Source organism: Danaus plexippus (assembly GCF_018135715.1).
Source record: "Danaus plexippus chromosome 13 unlocalized genomic scaffold, MEX_DaPlex mxdp_15, whole genome shotgun sequence".
NCBI lineage: Eukaryota > Metazoa > Arthropoda > Insecta > Lepidoptera > Nymphalidae > Danaus > Danaus plexippus.
In genome coordinates, this window is record NW_026869849.1 from 4,108,427 (window position 1) to 4,127,489 (window position 19,063).

Sequence of the window (19,063 nt, forward strand, 5' to 3'; positions counted from 1 at the left end):
TTTATATTATACTATACTATTTTTGTTATCTTCCTGATAAATTATCATAATATTTAACTTATATAGCAGGCTATACACCGTATAGTCTAAGTCTGATGCAGATTTTAATGATTGTACCAATTATATACCAGGGAATATTACGTATTGGGTTTATAAATAACAAAAACGGTTGGCTCATGACTGTTTATCAACTGATGAGTGTGTGTTGAGGGAAAAAAAACATATATTAAGGAAATTTCAAAATTACTAAGTAAGAATGTATCGTAACTGATCAATATTGAAATAAAAATCATATTTTCAAACAAATTTAATGCATACGAGTACAATAATTATAGTCAAATACAATTGTTTTACGAGTATTACTTGACTGACCTACGATAAGAGCGGCTGCGTGTTACGACGATACTATCGAAATGTAAAAGGCCGGACATTAATATTTAATAAGCGCGTGTGAGTTAAATAATGGCCTTGAATGCTCCGTATCAGATGTTCAATTCCCAAATAAGACCCGAGCTAAGGACGAATCTTAGAGATTATTTTGAGTCGATATCCGTCATTACTACCAGTGGAAGTTTCCATTCTACGACTTATCACTGAAATGTTAACTTCTATGTCACAATGTAATAATCTTTTTTTTTAATTTTTCTAATGATTATTTTATTTAAGTAAAAGTATGAGTTCTTAATAGTTTTGAATAGGAATAATCATTATTCTTTATATTTTCACTATTATTTTAACAGCAAAACTCAGCTTCCTTCGTTAATCTTTACACTAGACACAAAAAACTTAACCCAGACAAAAAGCCAATCAAGGTCTTTTTTTTCACAATACAAACACGTTACTATTATAATAATCTCTGAGAGGATTCAGAAAATAATTTGCAATAAAAAATAAATAATTTTATACTATATTTAATAGACATGATAACATTGTACATTTTAATTTTTAACAGTTGCTAGAAATTTGGTTGCACAATAAAGCCTGCAACGTTAAGCCGGCACAGCTAAGGCGGGAATATAAAAATGTGGTGTATAAAAAAACTCGTACAACACAAGATCGACGCAAAATACTGACTTGAAAAATAGCTAAACGAGCAATCTAGATTAGTCTCCCTCGAAGTTTCCTTGTTAATTATTAACTAAATTATGCATTAAATATTAAACAATGTTGAACTGAATACTTTCTTTTCTCTATTTAATTATCGTGAGTAATTAATAGTATGAGGTAATTTCGTGAGAGCTTTAGTATAAATTAATGGCAACTTTGTCGTTACAGACTATCAGCTGATACATACGTATTATGGAACATTTTATATATGGAAAATACTGTAAATAGGCTAATGGTTTAACTTTACGTAAAATTTTAAGTATGTATGTAGAAAAGCTATGTTCTTTTGTGGTATAAATATGTAATAATAAATAATTTAAATGTTTACAATATTGAACAAAATATAATGAATTAATTTATAAATAACACGAGTCAAAAACTTTAAAAAAATCAATACATTTCAAATTATTCATAATGAGTGTGACAAATAATGTTCTCATGAATTATTTGCTTGACTTGAAAAATAATTTATTTGATTATAAAATAAATGGAACAGTTATCTACAGTGGACAGTGTGATCCTAGCTTTAGTTATGGCGAGATTCGTATAACTTTAAGGTTTCATATAAACGAAGTGCTTTGGACTGGAGAACTTATTCAATGATAGACCTTACTATATGCACCTAATGTGCAACAACATACTTATATCATTGTTCTTTTTTTACAATAGTGACTTTAACTTTATAATCAACGTACATCTGGGCTATGAACATCACAATTTTATAAAAAATCATAATAAACAAAAAGACAATCAAAAGGAATAAAGCATAAACATCGAGCATGTAAAATGAAAACCAATTTAAATTCCGTGTCGGGTTTTTCATGAACTCGGCGCCATTGTTTCTTATAACATATTCCAACCAGAACACAGCTGTGTCCAGAGGTGTCATAGGGCGATCTTTAAATCTTCTAGAAACCTCCTTAGCTTTTTGCATATAAGAATCATTAGTGAGAACCTCGCTGAGAGTTTGAAACAAATGATTTTCATTAATTTCGTGGTATTGCAAAATTTTACCGAAACCAGCTTTTTCTGCATATAATAAATTATTATATTGATCAGCGTATATGGGAACGCCGACAAGTGGCACTCCATTAAATATTGCTTCTTGTGTTCCTATTAAACCGCCATGGGATATAAATACCTTGACGTTCGGATGAGCTGAAAATAAAGATTTATTTAACTCAAAATTTACCTTTTAAAAACATATATAAAAATAATTTTATAGTAGCAATGTTGATTTAAGTTATATTTAATAGTTTTTGTATGTCTAAACGACGAAAAGCAACGTCATAGTGAATGCACACATATCAAAGTGGAAACGGGTTTTAAGCGTGTTATTTCAGTGCGGAGAATTTAATAAGATTAAAATATCTAAGATCTATCCTTCCATCTAAAATAAGGACAGCATTTTTATAAAACTAGTAGCTGTGCTATATATAAATGTACTATTGTCTTAATTATTTTTCAAATCGGGGAACATAAAAGCAAGTCATGAGGTTTATCATGAATGGCTTCATCACAAAATAACCTTGATAGATTATTAATTTGTAGATATGGTTGTTGTTCTCGAAACGTATTTAAAATTTTTGGTCAGAAGTTAGTAATGTAATAAAATTGGAAGGAACAAAAATAATTATAGAGAGAAAGCCAAACTAGTACGTAAGTCGATAAGTTCAAATTATTCAAAACTTATAAATGTCTGTTAATTTTCATTATTATTAAAAGGCTCGGTTTTTTACTTTAATTGCATATTTTAAGACAGGATAAATAACTATATAGTATTGTGACGTATACACGTACCAAGAATTTCCTTTTGCGGCAGCCATTGGCGTGTAATTAAATTTTCCGGTTTATTTTCCAAATTATCATCTTCCCACTTCCATAGAACGGTCTGATTAAGACTAGCAAATACTTTTAGGAAAGCTTCCCTTTTTGAGTCTGGCAACTCAGCACTTTTTACGTTAGAACCCAAACTCATGTAAACAACTCCATACTTTGAATCATCCAGAATCTTTTGGAGATCCTATAAATTAAGAAACACTATTTAATGTGTCCAAGGTAAGAGATAGATTAGAATCGGGTATAATTATAAGTTACTCTTACTTTAGGAAGAGACGTATTACTTCGAGTCAAATGAACACCTCCGATTTCAACAATATTTGGTAGAAAAGCAGCAGGAATTTCCGCACTATAGTGGCTATTTATTAACATTAAAGAGACGTTTTTTTGTATTTCATATAATTTTGGTACTTTTCCAGACAGTTCTGGTAAATATTTTTTCACTAAATTTTCATGTTTTTCGAGATACCAATAACGCCACCAAATAAATTCGTACAAAGTGAAATAAATGTTTCTCATCCTTCCCAAAAAACTTGTTGGATTTTTGATATCCAGGAATTCGGCTAGAATGTTGGGTATTTGAAGTGGATTACCCGTTGCAATATTATGCCTCATACAAGAACCAAAAGTAGTCACTAATGCTAAAGGCGCGTTATATTTGTATGCGAGAGCATACATAGCCTCCTGGAAAAACTGTTCACAAAGAACTAGATCAAAAGTATTGTCTGCTTTCAAGAACTTCCTTACTTCGGTAGAATTCAATGCTAACTCAGTAAACGCTACGCCACCTGACCATAAAATCTTATCGTGGAACTCCTCTGCAGACATATCGACCATAGTAAAAATATTTGGACGCTCCATTCCTAAAAACACTGATGTATGACTGACATATCCAAAAAAAAATTAATCATAAAGTACATGGGCATATTTATCGGGTTTATAGCGTATAAAAATAATTATTATTAATAACATAGCTATATAACATAACCCTCCTAGCAGTAGTCGGATAATAAAAGCAAAGGTAATCCTGTATTTAAAACTATTAATAAATTATTTTGTTTCAAAACGTGAGATGTAAACAATGTTTGTTTGTGTATCCACCTATTTGTTTACATATTTACATTAAAGTATTTGTAAACCAAAATAGAAAAAAATAATCTTATGAGTGTACAATAATTTACTATTCACGGTACAATATTTTTTATTAATAATCATTTCTTAATATAAATTAATCTCTCAAAGATAATGGTTTTTAATTCTAATGTTACAAAATCTATACCTATTTATATAAATGTAATAAAAAAAGAGTCGTACTGACATTTATTAAAATTCAAATCTATCGATAATACATAGAACTAATCTTCAACTCACCTAGAATATCCCAAATTTTTTTATCATCTACTAAAACTTGATGATAATTCGAAGGTGGATTATTATCCCTGATAGGTGTGATCACAGTAACATTGTGACCTTTTCGTGCTAATTCTAAGCCAATTGGTTTTAACATTATGTAATGCGATATTGAAGAAAATGGCATAACATATAATATATTTGCTGAATCTACGTACGACAAACATACTACATATAATATCATCTGGAAACGAAGCTGGAAAGATAACAGTTAGGGAATAATGAATTCTTAACACAATAATATAAATATTTTGGTAATTTCTATAACAGCCGCTATATTGTTTTTAATTATAATAATTGGTTGATTTATTTCTTCAAATAACCATAAAAGATTCTAAAAGTATATTTCAAACATTCCTTTGAGCTGATGTTACTATTTAATTTTAATTTAATTTAATTTAATCTTAGAAAGATAATTACAGAATTTTTCGTTCAAGGCAAAACAATTATGAACTAGTCAGAAAATCTGTTTTTGTACGTGTCAATATTATTAAAACAATGTACTTACCATGTTGTTAGCGGGACAAGAACCTTAAAACTATAAAGAGTTGTCTTGATGAAAACAAATAATTTAAAATGATATGTCTATCGTGCGTCGTATTCGATTCTTAATGACCACTCCTGCCATGAGACGGCGAATTAAAACTTTTTATCTTTTCGCAATGACCTTCATTCATTGTATTAAATTTAATAAAGCACATTAAAGAAATACCAACAAATTATGTTACGTAAATTTACTAAACTGAACATTTGTTTTTGATAAGTTTGAATTTGTAACAATCATCGGAACTTTATTTTAATTTCCAGGCATTATAATATAAAGCATTATTCAAAAAGGTTAATTTATATATAAAATCTATATGCTAACATTAGGTTCAGTCGCCATAATTTGAAACATTTACCATCTACTCATATTATCAACGAGATGTATTATTAACACAAACAGTAATTTTCTTAGCATAACAAGGTTTTAGACTAGGAGCTGTTTGCCGTTTGATTTCTTTGGATGATTTCTGTTGTTTTTATTAAACTTAAATCTAAAAATTAAAGGACTTGTAATAATCAATTTAAGTAGGTATTCGCGAGTACAGATTTCATCCCGGGAGTCTCGGTCACGAAAATTCCGAGAGTCTCGACGATTTTCTCGTATTTGCGAGACTCGAGACCTCAACCCCAGTTTTCGAGACTTCCGAGATTCAGTTAAATAATCTACAAAAAAAAATGTACTAAACTACCATTCTTTTTTTATTTCTGTTACTATAAAGTAAAAGTTAGGATAATCTTTGGAGATTGCAACCTAACCTCTAACACAATACGCTCACAAATCACAGTTTTTTAAGCGTAAGCCTTGCCAATTCCCTAAGTATATGTATTAAAGTATACACGCTAGTTGAGGCGAGTATTTTGCAAAACCTACACAATCCTTCACAGTTTTTCGAAAATAAGCTGGATCCAAGACCTGGATAGAGGAAATGAGTAAAGGTATTTTTTTTCGTCAAGCGTGGGAGGTTACAACCGCTCATCCCCCTACCGAGCCTTAGCTGACGTTCACAAGGCTTTATGGTTCGATTTTCTGATGCATTTTTATCATTTGAGAGAAACTTGGTCATAAAAATCTGTTACTGGCTCTCGGACTATTATATTTGATTATACCTATTGTCATAGTCGATTATTAAAGTATTTAATTGAATCATATTGTATTAATTGCCTAATTGTATAACCCTTTAGTATGAAACTTATTTTCCCGTGACTCTCTTTTTTTTTCCCGTGACTCAAAATGTATTGATACTGAAAGCCTTACCGCATGGCCACAGCCAAGAGCGGCGTGGATTGCGACGCGGTGAGCAGTGAGCGGCAAAAACAAATGGTAAACAACCTATGAAGTCTGCCACAGCTACCGGCGACTCGGACAGCGGCGCGACCTGCGGCGCAGATAGACACGCACCGCACGCGGCGGCGACGGGCTGCGCGGTGTGCGAGTGAAACAAATCTACTAGCGAGTATCGAGGCGGCCACAGCTCAGAGCGGCGCGCGCGGTGGCATCGGTGGATATATTCATTCGGTGGATATATAGCGCGACCAAAACAAATAATTTTGCTTCTACCGCGCGTTGTAGCTGTGACATACCACCGCAAATCACACCGCCCGCCGCGACTCACGTCGCTCTTGGCTGTGGCCACACGGTAAAAATCGAATTCTGTCCATCTATCGTCTCTTGCCAACTTACGTGCAGTACTATAATCTATTTACTCTTCTATCCAGATGGGCCATTTTCATACGAAAATCACATGAAGGCGTAATCTGTTGTTATTTTAAAATTATCATTAAAATTAAAAATATTGCTACTGTTAATATCACACGAAATACAGAAAATCGTGTTCACTGTCCTGTAGTTTTTCACCGCAACGTATGAAAATGTTTGCCCTCTGACTTCCGAGATAAATGACGTACATGTCCATTAATAATTGGAACTTTGCCATGTTTTTTTAAGAATAAATAAAAAGTTATTAACATAATTATATATAGATATTATATGTAAATGATACTTGTAGCAAACTACATTAATTATGCAAGATAATTGTGTTTTGTTTCAAACAAATAATTTTTCGGTTTGTGGAAAGAGAGATTATTAGATGAATGTATTGCTATTTCTGATACAACTAAAAAAATTGAGATGTAGAAGTATTTGTATTCCATGAGTTTAGTAACATTATTTTTATTAAGAGCACAATAACCACATTTGTACTTAATAAAGTAACAGAGCTTGATGTTTGTTTGCCTCTGATACCTCCAGATAAAGTCTGATATCTATTATGTACCTTTACTATATAGCAATCATACCTAAGAAAAAAGTAAACACTTTCACAAAATTTATTGATAATTCAATAATCATTTTACTTATAGGGTAACATGTTAATATTTTGAATTGCTTGTTCATGAATAAATGGCTCAGAGAAGTACTAAAACAGAGATAATGATGAAAATAATGTTTAGCGGCATAGTGATATATTATGATGTATCCAACAAACAAAACCTACGTCTGTACCTAACAAGCAAGTTGTTTCTAGAGATGTAAACACAATAAGTCTCATTATAAGTGTGTAGTAATAGACTTACAATGTTATATGTGGAAGTGTCCACTCAACACAATTTTATTTTTAAGTTGTGTGAAAATATGTTTAGGATTTTAGTACTTATTTCAATGAAACAATTATATTATTATTCCTTGATCATTTTCATTCTATAGCTGTATTCAAATTTGTGGGTAGTAGTTAAAAGGAGTACACAATAATTAGAATAATTTATATACCAGTTACTGCTCAGTTTTTACAGCTATCCAAATCAAAGTTAAAAGTATTGCATTATTAAAATATTTAAACATTACATTAGGAGTATTATGCAAGTAACTGTGAGTTTTATTTATAACCAATTTGTATCGTAATTACTTAAACTGAATACAGGAGTTTGGTAATCAACATATACATATCTTGTAATTTTAATTTATATATAGATACCCAGATATGTAAAATGCTATATTGTACATCAAACAAAACTAATTTAATTACAAAATGTTACAGAAGAAAATGTATCTACTGTTACTACGACATCTTAGTATGATAAAACAATGCTTTGATAAACAGTCTGTCTCTTTTCACTAAGGTATTCCTAGAATAAATAAGTCTTACAGAATAATAATAACCAATAGTCTATTTAATATACTTAAATGGATCCTGATTTAATAACAGTCTTAGTTATACATTCAGTTTTATTCAAAACTGACTAATTATTTATCTGAAAAACCCACAGTTTTTACTAACTTACTTTAGTTAGCTTTAGCTTAAATCTAAATCCTTTTTGTTAATTTCTTGTAATGGTTATATTCTCAATTTAATGAAACTGCATTCTGCTAGTAATTCATAAGTTTTTATAACAATTAAGACAGTATATTTCATTTCATTAGTGCTTAAATTACAATATAATTATTGTTTATAAAGAAATGTAATATTTAGTATTTACTACTCATTGAATGTCGAAATGACATTTGCTGTCAACAATATCATAACGAAGTTATTGCGTAAGGCTACAGATTTTAACTTTTTATTATGCTTACTTTAATAACTAGACTAAAATAACGTATTATAATATAATAATATTATAAACACATTTAATTTCTTATGGAATACAGGAAAAATATTAATTGAGTTATTTGTACATTAATAAGTGCTATTTTTTATTATTCTGTTATTATATTATCTCAACAAAAATGGTGAACTAAACGTCGATACTAGGGGGCAAAATTATATATAATATTTAGAAACAAATTTTCGGGTTTGGAATAATTTTCTTATAGGTGACTTATTAATTTTGAAAATAACATAATCATTGCAATTAAAATGGATATATGACAAGAATTTGTTTTAACTATGGAATAAGATTTAAATACTAAATTAATGAATTTCTGTGTAAATGTGTTAAAAAATTATGTCATTACTCGCTCAAAAGAAAATTAAAACTTTTTATCAGTTATAATATGCAAATTACACGCAAGTATATGAGCATTCACTTCACATTCATATATTAATATTTTGTATTGTACTTATGGTTCCTTGGGAAACCAACATCCCCAAAGACCATACCATCAAGGTCAACAAATATTACGAGCTCACAAACGAACTCACTCGAAATAGGTTCGTCGTGGATTTATACGCGGTAGAAGTGGGAGCGAGAGGTATAACGGCTAAATCTCTCTACAACCTGCTAAAAGACTTGGGCCTGTCCAGAACTCACATCAATTCGTTCTTGGAACGTACTTCGAAGGCAGCCCTAGTAGGTTCTTTTCAAATATGGTTAGGTAGGGAGAGGAGCTTGGACAGTGGAGGTGAGCGTTTAACGCGCGTTAGTTAGGGGCCCCTTAAACCTACACCTGGGTCGCAAGTCCCAGGCACTGTTGAAGCTCCACTCCCTGCAACGCAATGGACCCGGCACCCGCACGGTGAATCCATTGAATGCTAAGAGGTTTCGTCTCTAACCAATGAATATATAGAAAAATATTATAATTTGATGAAAGTTTGCATCGTAACAAATGTAAAATTATGTTAAAAAATAATTAATTACAGAAAGCCAAACGTATTTTTCATATAAATGCAAATTGAAATGTTTCATTATATGTATACTAGGTACCTACCAGCTCCGGCTTCGCACGGGCTCTTTACAAAAAATATATAATAGCCTTTTAATTTAATTTTGAGAATCATTAAACTGATATTATGATAACTTTTGAAATATTAAACCCGATTTAAATGATTTAAAAAGTAATTTACTGATACTGATGTAGGCTTGAAAACGAAATAATTTATTTTCATAAGACTTAATACCGTATTTATGTAAATAGCTTTCCAATAAACACTTTATGAATGCCAACTTTTAAGAGTTGTAAAACATATGCCACCGCAGACGTTTCTGCAGAGTGTATACCTATATAAGATACACAATTCCACCATATATTATTTTGTTATATCTCAAAGACTTTAGGCAGCGTTTTCGTTAAAAGCTCTCAGAAGGCTCATGTTTTCACGACATCTTAAACAAATATAGTTAATGTACACACAAGTAAATATAAAAACTTAACAAATTATATACTAAAACCTTCCTCGAGATTCACGCTATTTAATGGTGATAACTGTTTCAAAATCAGTGCAGTAGTTTTTCCGCTTATCGCGAACAGACAGACAGACAGAGGCGGTGAGGGACTTCTTTTTATAATATGTATTGATTGATTGATGTCCTACAGTAACGATGTGTTGTTGTTTAAACATGTGCCTACCGGTGTGTCAATATGAGGTAATTATATTGATATTATAACTTTAATCATTATGAAGACTATTAATACCTAATTTATAAAATTACTTGTTTTCCTTTGTAGTAGAATATAACCCATAAAATAATTTTAAATTCAATTCGTACCATGCATATTATTCAAGTGAATAGTATTATATATAGAATGATAATAGATCAGAATATCTGTTTTTAGAACCCCACTAGGGTGCTTTTTTATTATATAAAATTTTCAGTCACTCATTCCGTACTGACACGAAGCCAATCAAAAAATTCAATTTTCATAATTATTTGTTTAAAAATTATTCTATCTTCTTTGTGTTTTAGTACCTTTCACTACATTCTTTGACGTATAAGCTAAACATTTCGTGAGGTTTGCAAGAAATATTTTATCTGTTTTTTCTCTTAAAAATTTATTGAAATGTACTATGTACTGTAATTTAAAAATTATTAGGAAAAGGTGACGGACTTATATGCTTTATGACTTTTCCAGTCGTTATAAACTACAATTAAAAAAAAACTATCTGTTTTATGGTGTCTTATCAATTTAATAGCATTTTAAGGCGGTTGAAGTAAGACTGAAAATTAATTTCAGTCAATGAGTTGTCTTTTTTAATATAGTTGTTGTGTGCCTAGTAATAAGATAGAAAAAACAATATTTTTAGTCTAAATATCGTCTTTTGTCTTTCTTTAACGTCTTAAAGATTAGGTATGTATATTGAATAGTAACAATTATAATTAGTCCTTATATAGTAAATGACACTGCGACTCTAACGTTAATTGTCTTGAAGCAATGTTATATGATACTAGTACGCTAAATATGTACTATGCAGCCTTGCTAGAATAATAGCGTGGTGTATTTATTCTGTTTCAATTATGTTGCCGCGACAAATACACATAATTTCCAGGAAAAAAATAGTAATAACGAATATATAAATTACAACTTTAAATAAATAAAATTCATGATACCTCTTATAAAAAGAAATAGGTTTTTAAATTTATATCCACATAGAGGTTACTTAAAATAACAAATAATTTTTTGGATCATAGTTGCCTATATCATCATCTTGTTCTTTCTGCTAATAAATACCGACTCCAAAAGCTATGTTGTCTAATAAATAGTCAATCGCACGACAGACAACATAATTGTTAGAAATATTTTTGTCAAAAATTTTAATGGAAATATGCAACTTAGGTATTATAAAACAAGTCAATAATAATATTTTATATACATCGTGACTCTAAAGAAAACGAACAACCAAACAACCAAACAACCAACCAACCAGCCAACCAATCAAGTTATGGTGACACATGAAAATAAATTCAAATAAATGAAACCATATTTTTTGGATATAGCCATGTATTTTTATTTTAATATTTTACCGACGTCTCATTTAGTTTATAGCAACCACGATCCCTTTTGTTTTTAAATGTGTTCACGCAAAAAACCTAGCTATCATTAAATAAACACAAACTATTATTTTATACTCTAAAGAAAAATATAGCGATATATAAATTATATTTGCTATAACGAAAATGTTGATTTCAAGGTTGTTTCAAAGATGCTGCTTAGTATCAGTTTACACGTGAAGTCCAGGGCCGGATTTAAACTCAATGCCGCTCCTGGGCACCGGAAAAAAGTCCGCCCTATTACTAGAATTTTACTTAAGGGGGGAAATACGTGTAGAAAGACGTTTTCATGCTGATTTTTTAATAATTTTTTTAAGGTATGAAAACTAATGTTATATATTGAAACTATCAGGTTATTTCATACATATACTTATATTTTTCCATATTTTACGACAATATAACTTGAAAAGTAGCGGAGATTTCAGCTGATACACATCGTAGGTTGTCTTCCAACTTAACAGTTGGTGTGCACTATAGAAGCTATAATTTTTATCTAAAATCAATGGCACAGAAAAATTCATTTTCTTTTTACAATTTTTTTTAAATAAAATAATTTTTTTTTATTCACATTATTATTAATTTATATTTATTGAAATTTTTAACAATATTCTTTATTTAAATTTATTTTCTATTTTTTAGTTTGATTTTCTATAAAAAGCGTGTTTTGAGTTTTTTTAAACTATTATTTATTTTTTACTTTTTAGTTTGGTTTATTTATAAAAGTGTGATTTTTTAGTTTTTTCAAACTATTATTTGTTTTGTAGAATGAAAATTCTCCTTAGTATTCGAAAATTTGTCAATATTACAGAAATCGGCTAAAGATAATTATTGGAAATTAAAATTAACATCAAGTCCTGTCTTATCGGCTGTAGAGAAAAATTATAATAAATTAAAATTAAGTTTCTTACCGTATCGACTATAGATGAAAATTATATAAATTTACAAAAATCATATTTTGCAAATTGAAAAATGGAATAATTTTACCAAATTAGTGTATTGTCATCGGTCCTCGATAAATCTACAAAGTTTGAACGAAATCTGGCCGTTTAAAGTGGGTCAACATCGAGCCCAAAGAAGTCGGTTACAAACATACAAACATACATACAAGTGAAGCTAATAAAAAGCGTGTAAAAAATATACGATTTTTCTTTTAAATTAAAATTAATAAGTGAAATCGATAACTTATAACATTTTTTTTAATTGATTGATTGTTAAAGTTGATGTTTTAAGAAATGCAAAAAATAATTCTGAAATTTTTTAAATTTTTCAAAAATAAATACTAATTAAATTTCTTTAATTCCAGAAAATATAAAAATCGATTATTATTTGAAATCTCCAAGGAAACAAATTGATTAAATCATTTTGATTATTAATTTTTACTAAAAAAGTGCCAAAATTACAATTCATAAATAATGAATGAATTGAATTTCTTGAATTATCAATTAAACAAAAAATTATAAATTAATAGAATTAATTAATTATATTGGGGAATCTCGATAAAACTAAAAAAAAAATTTTTATCACTTTCAAAATTTTGCCACCCTAAAACATTTGCCGCCCTGGGCACTTGCCCCGACTGCCCCTAGTGTAAATCCACCGCTGCGTGAAGTTAAATATTACTGACATTTTTTTTTATATTCCGATAAAAATATCAAATCCAACACAATTGAAAGCCTTGTTTCGACTGTAATAAACTAACAAAACAAACAAAATAGCCCCGATGATCCCCGCCGTAGCCTAAACACATATGTACGTAAAGGATGAATATGCGATTTCAGATTTAGATGTTTGCACAATGAAACATTCAGATAAGAAAAAACAAGATTTCAACTCAGACCAAAACCATATATAGTATTTTACACCCATTTAAACATGCATCGTTATATGTATGAGTTAATAAGCGTAATGAGTGATTCTGTTGTAAATTTTTCCATTTGTGATCTATTATTTCACCCTTAAAATTTACAATCATTTTAATATTAAACCTGATGAAAATGATCAATAAGGAGGTATACCTATATTTTAGGTTCAGCGACCGTTGGTAATAATAGAGAAATAAATTTAATAATCTCAGTAAGTGATATATCTGATTGATGACCTTTAAGACATTTTTAACCCATTTCATAAGAAATCCCCTTGTTCATCATCAAATTTAGTTAAGCTTAAAACGAGGTAAAATAATTTTTTAATGTAGGAAGACGATCAATTTTCTTAAGTTTCCAAACCGCTGTGATATATTTTTTAGAAACGAAAAAGACGCCACATTTAGAAATAAGGCGTGAACAGCGTCACTACATAATATGGAGATATTTTTAGTAGTTAAGTTAGTTATAAAGGGTGCGTTTCACGCTCGCCTGATAGTCAAAAAACACTACAAAACTACTTAAGCATACATTGTAGTCAAAATTAAATTTAAAAAAGGAATAAGTTAAGCCGATGTTAGTTTTCAATTACCATCATATTTCTTGTAGATAACGAATCTTCCGTTCCACACGGGCAGTCGTTAATTCCACGGAGACAAAATTTTCACTCTTCATTTATTCAAAGGTGTTGCCCGATGATTTTTTCTCGCATGTACTCAAAATATTTTTTATTGTATCGCTCAACTCAAAAAAAAGTTCTCTTCAAGAAGGGTAAGCAACAGCGGCGATAGAAAACGTGACCCATACATTTTTCCTCACTTGCAACTCTTACCTAGCCTCACTTGTCGTTCTAGTATTAAAAGTAAAATTAAACCCACATTTTAAAATTCTCCATATTTCCTAATGTCCTGTGAAGATCCTCAGATTAAGAAACATTTTCGAATTTGCCTAAAAACCTTACAATATTATATCTGATTCTAATTTCTAATTTATTTTTCCTTTGAAAAAAAAATGTGATATTTGTCTAAAGCTCTAATTAATGTTGCACAGGGACAATAAATGCCACAATATTATATCTACTTGATTTCAGCAATTGGTTTAATAGCACTGATTATTAAATCAGTCCATTCCTGTTATATTCTATTAACATGTGAATATCAGTAGTAGATTGATTTCGGAGCTACTTTCTCGAAACTTACAGGGTGCATACGGACTGATAAATCTCTCTCGTATTATTTTGACTTTATTAGGGAAGCTAAGATGGCATGATACTTTGTGTTTATATTATTAATTCTCTTGCTTCGAATATTTTTGTTATTCAAATTCAAAATTATATTATTTCTATATCAACCAAACTTAATAATTACGTGGAATAAAGCTTTAGTTTTTGTTGATTATTCCCAATAGTAAAAAAAGTTATACTTGAGGCCTTAAACATTATATTTGCATAGACTGTCTAGGAACACTCAACACCTTGGCAAAATTTAAGGAACTCGATGATACTGTCTTCGATTGCAGCCAAATTTGTATTTGGGAGAGTTTTTATACTAGCATTAACTAGATCTTTAGAGATATTTTCAAAAACCTAACTTCATTTATGTGAATGTATGTTTTGTGTACTGCTGAAATAATATATTTTGATCTATTCACAAGGTGTGAATTTAAATTTTGTTTTAAGTGTTTTTAACATTATTATTATATTTACAAGTCCAAAATTTAAAAATACAAGGATATCACATGAATTTTACATACAATCATTCATTAATAGACACCACATTAAAGTAGTAAATAAAATAATAACAAACTGTTTCATTGAAAAAAAAGCTTGTGAAGTTAAAAAGTCGTCGTATTTTTTTTTTTGTATTTTATATAGCTACACAATTTTTTTAGATTTTGATACCTTCATTACAGTGAAGAGATTTTTACTGTACAAACATAATTTTATAAAGACACATATTATTATTATGAAAATTATAGCTAGAAATAAATATACATCAAGCATATTATAAGCAATCCAACTCAACTTACGAGCAGGATTCTTCATATATTCCGCTCCCTTATTTCTTATAACATATTCCAGCCAAAAAATAGCTGTATCCATAGGAGATAAAGGTCTGTCCAGAAATCTACGGGAGACTTCTTTGGCGGTTTCCTTGTAGGAAGAATTATAGAGCACTTCATTGAGCACTGCACTCAATGTTTTTTCGTTTATATCATGGTACATTAAGAGTTTACCGAAACCTGCTTCTTGAGCTAGCAAAACATTATTAAATTGATCACCAAATACAGGAACACCTACGACAGGAACTCCATTGATTATAGCTTCTTGCATTCCAATCAAACCACCATGGGAGACAAACACTTTGATATTAGGATGTTCTGAAAAGGGGAACTAAAATAAATCATTTTATCTATTCCATTTCCTTTTTCACATATAACTTTCAATTACGTAAAACTTTATATATTTAGATGAAACTTTGTAAAATATAACCACGCTCCTTTGGAAGCAACATTTTTATGTGTGGTTATGCTTTAAAGTTTAAGATTTGTGTTTATTGTGTTGCATCGGGATGAAAGATTTACCAAAAGACCTTAACAAATAGTTTGTATTTTAATATTTATTTAAACAATAAAGAATTTTATACCCTTTTAAAATGATAATGTGTGTTAAGATAAATACATTATGTGTGTAACAGAAATCTTACGGAGAATATCCTTTTGAGGAAACCATTTACGGGTAAATAAATTGGACGGTTTGTCATCTAACACATCATCTTCCCATTTCCACAACACAGTTTGTTTCAACTGGCGAAATACATTTAAAAAAGCATTTTTCTTTTCTACCGGTAATTCAATACTTCTTACATTTGAACCAAAGTTAACATAAACAACACCTTCCTGTGCTTCATCCAAGAGCTTTTGGAGATCCTAAAAAAATTCAAAAGATATAAATAGTATGTTAACCCATATTATTCTTTATACAGTTTCTACCATATATTTTAAACATACCTTGGGAAGGCTTAAGTTACTTTTTGTAAAATGAAGTCCACCGATTTCAACTATATTCGGTAAAATTGCTGCAGGTGTGTCATAGCTAAAGTGGCTATTAATCAACATCAAAGCAGTTTCTTTTTGCATTTCGTACAACGAAGGTACTTTTCCAGTCAATTCTGGTAAATATTTTCTTACCAATTTCTCTTGCTCCTCCAGAAACCAATACCTCCAAAAAATATAGTGATAAACATTGAAATACAAATTACGAAATCTTCCCCAAAAGCTTGTAGGATCTTCTACAACGAGTAGCTCTCCCATAACTGTAGCCATTTGTAAAGGATTTCCAGTAATATAATTGTGTCTCATGCAATTTCCAAAAGTCGTGACTAGCGCTAGAGGTGCATTATATTTATAAGCCAGAGCATACAACGCTTCATGATAGAACTGTTCACTTATGACGAGATCAAAAGCATTATCTTTTTTTAAAAAAGTCATAAATTCACGGGATTTGAATGTAAGTTCTGTGAAAGCTATTAACCCGGGCCATACAATTTTATTGTACAATTCTTCTGTACTTAAATCCACCATACTAAAAACAACAGGTCGCTCGATACCTGTAAAAATATGTTAACTCTGGTTTATTCTTACTATAGTTCTAATATATAACTTGTGCCAAAAAACAATGTTAAAACATTTTATGATTTAATTGATCTGAATGAAACCATTTTTGACTCTTTTGAATATTTTCACCGAAAGGTGAAACGCTGTTCTTCCTGTTTTAAAACTCGACATAATAACAGCTCATTAAATATTTGTTGTATCTTCCTCAATTAGTCTAACTGTAGTTCTCACAAGCAAATCAACTGATAATGATGTATATACCGATAACGTTTCGAAAAAACCAATGAAAATATTCAGAACTTGATAAGGCATGTATGTCGATAGCATAAAAAAATAGAATATCATAATAAGAAAGAACATTTTGGATAATATTTCAAATGTATGTACTCACCAAGAAGGTCCCATATCTTTGTATCATTAACTAAAATCTGATGATAGTTGGGAGGAGGGTTGTTGTCTCTTATTGAAGTGATAACAGTGACGTTGTGTCCTCTCCGAGCTAGTTCTGTTCCGATCGGTTTCAACATTATGTAATGAGATGTCGCAGAGAATGGCATCACGTAAAGTATGTTCGCCGAGTCCGAGAGTTTTGTGAAAAACGTAAGAAATGTTAAAACACATAATGTCTGCACCTGAAATCCAATGTTATCACAATAAGTAACCAAAAAATTATAAATACAGTTATGGCGACTAAAACAAAGAATCCAATCATCAAAAAAGAGATACATTCTTTTTTTTTTGCCACACCGAAAACGAAATACCTTTGAAAATTCAAAGTTAAATTATTTTAATTAAAAAAAATGTCTTATTTAAACCTAAAATCCAAATTAATGAATTAATTTTGGTCCCATATGAAACATTCACAGTTAGAATTTTTAAAATTTTCAGTTGGCTGTGTTTTAAATGCAGAGTCTGTCTTGAATATTACTTTTCCAGCTAACAAATCCCAGTTGAAAAATAAACACGATGTTGCTGTATATTTTCCATCTAATACAATTATAGTTAAAATATTATATTAGCTTAAACTATATTAAAGCGTGTTCTACAATCCATATAGAGGAATATCTAAATCAAGATAGAGGTGAATAATATTATTTTATTTATATAATATTATTTTACGCATTTATTCATGACGAAATGATATAACATGTCATATAATATATCACGTTTATTCATTACATTATACCGAATAATTCAAATACTTTCTTCAAATTTTCTGAATGAACTAAACGAAGCTTCTGTTTCATGGGACCATCATTTTTTAAGTTATAAAAAACTATACATTTTAACACATTGATGAAATCGCTATCCCAAAGAAAATTGAATGTAATAAAAAAATATATATATTTATATATACATAAAAGCCAAGGGGCAAGCCAAAATAATGCCAAGTCCAAGGGGCAGAGGGCGGTCAACGTTCAGCAACGAGGAACACAATGTGAGTGCGATTTTATGCCAAATGTAATATGAAAATAACTGACACTAAAATCATGAAGAAGGCTGAAAATTACAACACCATATATTTTACTAATGCCCATTATTAAACTCTCTGTAAAATGGAGAATTAATGTCAAAGAAAACAAAAAAAAAATATATAAAAAGATCAAATGTAAATAACACTTACCATTATATTATAAATAATGAACACGTACTATCGATATTAGAGCAACGAATACACTGTTGCCAAACTATTTCGTTTTAAAGTGTTCATTGTAGAATACTATAGGTACATACACGATATATACCCAGTAAACAAACATTACTGACGTAGATTTTGTATTAATATCTCTATACAGATGCTACTATTTACTCATTTTATTATCAATGTTTCAGTATTGCTAATAAAACTTTCAACAAAATTGTCACTCACTGATAAACATTGTAAAGTACCCACGGATAATATGATACTAAATTATTATTGTCAAATTAATACAAAGTTGCTTTAAAAGTTTTTAAAATATTTAATTTGAAAAAATATATACATA

At 29.7% G+C, this 19,063-nt stretch overlaps 2 protein-coding genes across 2 annotated transcripts; both read right to left on the reverse strand.

Annotated features, from left to right (window-relative positions):
* Positions 1-895: 895 nt before the first annotated feature.
* Positions 896-5,587, reverse strand: LOC116770438 (UDP-glycosyltransferase UGT5-like). Its single transcript, XM_032661915.2, has 5 exons — positions 4,865-5,587; positions 4,318-4,552; positions 3,211-3,809; positions 2,908-3,130; positions 896-2,265 (listed from the first exon to the last, which is right to left on the reverse strand). Exons 1-5 carry the CDS (start codon positions 4,865-4,867, stop codon positions 1,754-1,756), a joined length of 1,572 nt encoding a protein of 523 aa, XP_032517806.2. The 5' UTR covers positions 4,868-5,587; the 3' UTR covers positions 896-1,753.
* Positions 5,588-15,240: 9,653 nt separating this feature from the next.
* LOC133320201 (UDP-glycosyltransferase UGT5-like) lies at positions 15,241-18,827 on the reverse strand. The gene is made up of 5 exons (XM_061527785.1): positions 18,703-18,827; positions 17,470-17,710; positions 16,473-17,071; positions 16,169-16,391; positions 15,241-15,842 (listed from the first exon to the last, which is right to left on the reverse strand). The coding sequence occupies exons 1-5, from the start codon at positions 18,703-18,705 to the stop codon at positions 15,337-15,339; spliced, it is 1,572 nt and encodes a 523-aa protein (XP_061383769.1). The 5' UTR covers positions 18,706-18,827; the 3' UTR covers positions 15,241-15,336.
* Positions 18,828-19,063: the final 236 nt, after the last annotated feature.

What these genes read in the sequence shown, in the direction of transcription:
- LOC116770438 (XM_032661915.2), bottom strand. An exon ending in AAAAATTTGGGATATTCTAG is followed by an intron (nt 3,810 to 4,317) that starts GTGAGTTGAAGA and finishes CAGTGTTTTTAG; the next exon opens with GAATGGAGCGTCCAAATATT. An exon ending in GTAATACGTCTCTTCCTAAA is followed by an intron (nt 3,131 to 3,210) that starts GTAAGAGTAACT and finishes CTTAATTTATAG; the next exon opens with GATCTCCAAAAGATTCTGGA.
- LOC133320201 (XM_061527785.1), bottom strand. An exon ending in GTAACTTAAGCCTTCCCAAG is followed by an intron (nt 16,392 to 16,472) that starts GTATGTTTAAAA and finishes GAATTTTTTTAG; the next exon opens with GATCTCCAAAAGCTCTTGGA. An exon ending in TCCTCAAAAGGATATTCTCC is followed by an intron (nt 15,843 to 16,168) that starts GTAAGATTTCTG and finishes TCCCCTTTTCAG; the next exon opens with AACATCCTAATATCAAAGTG.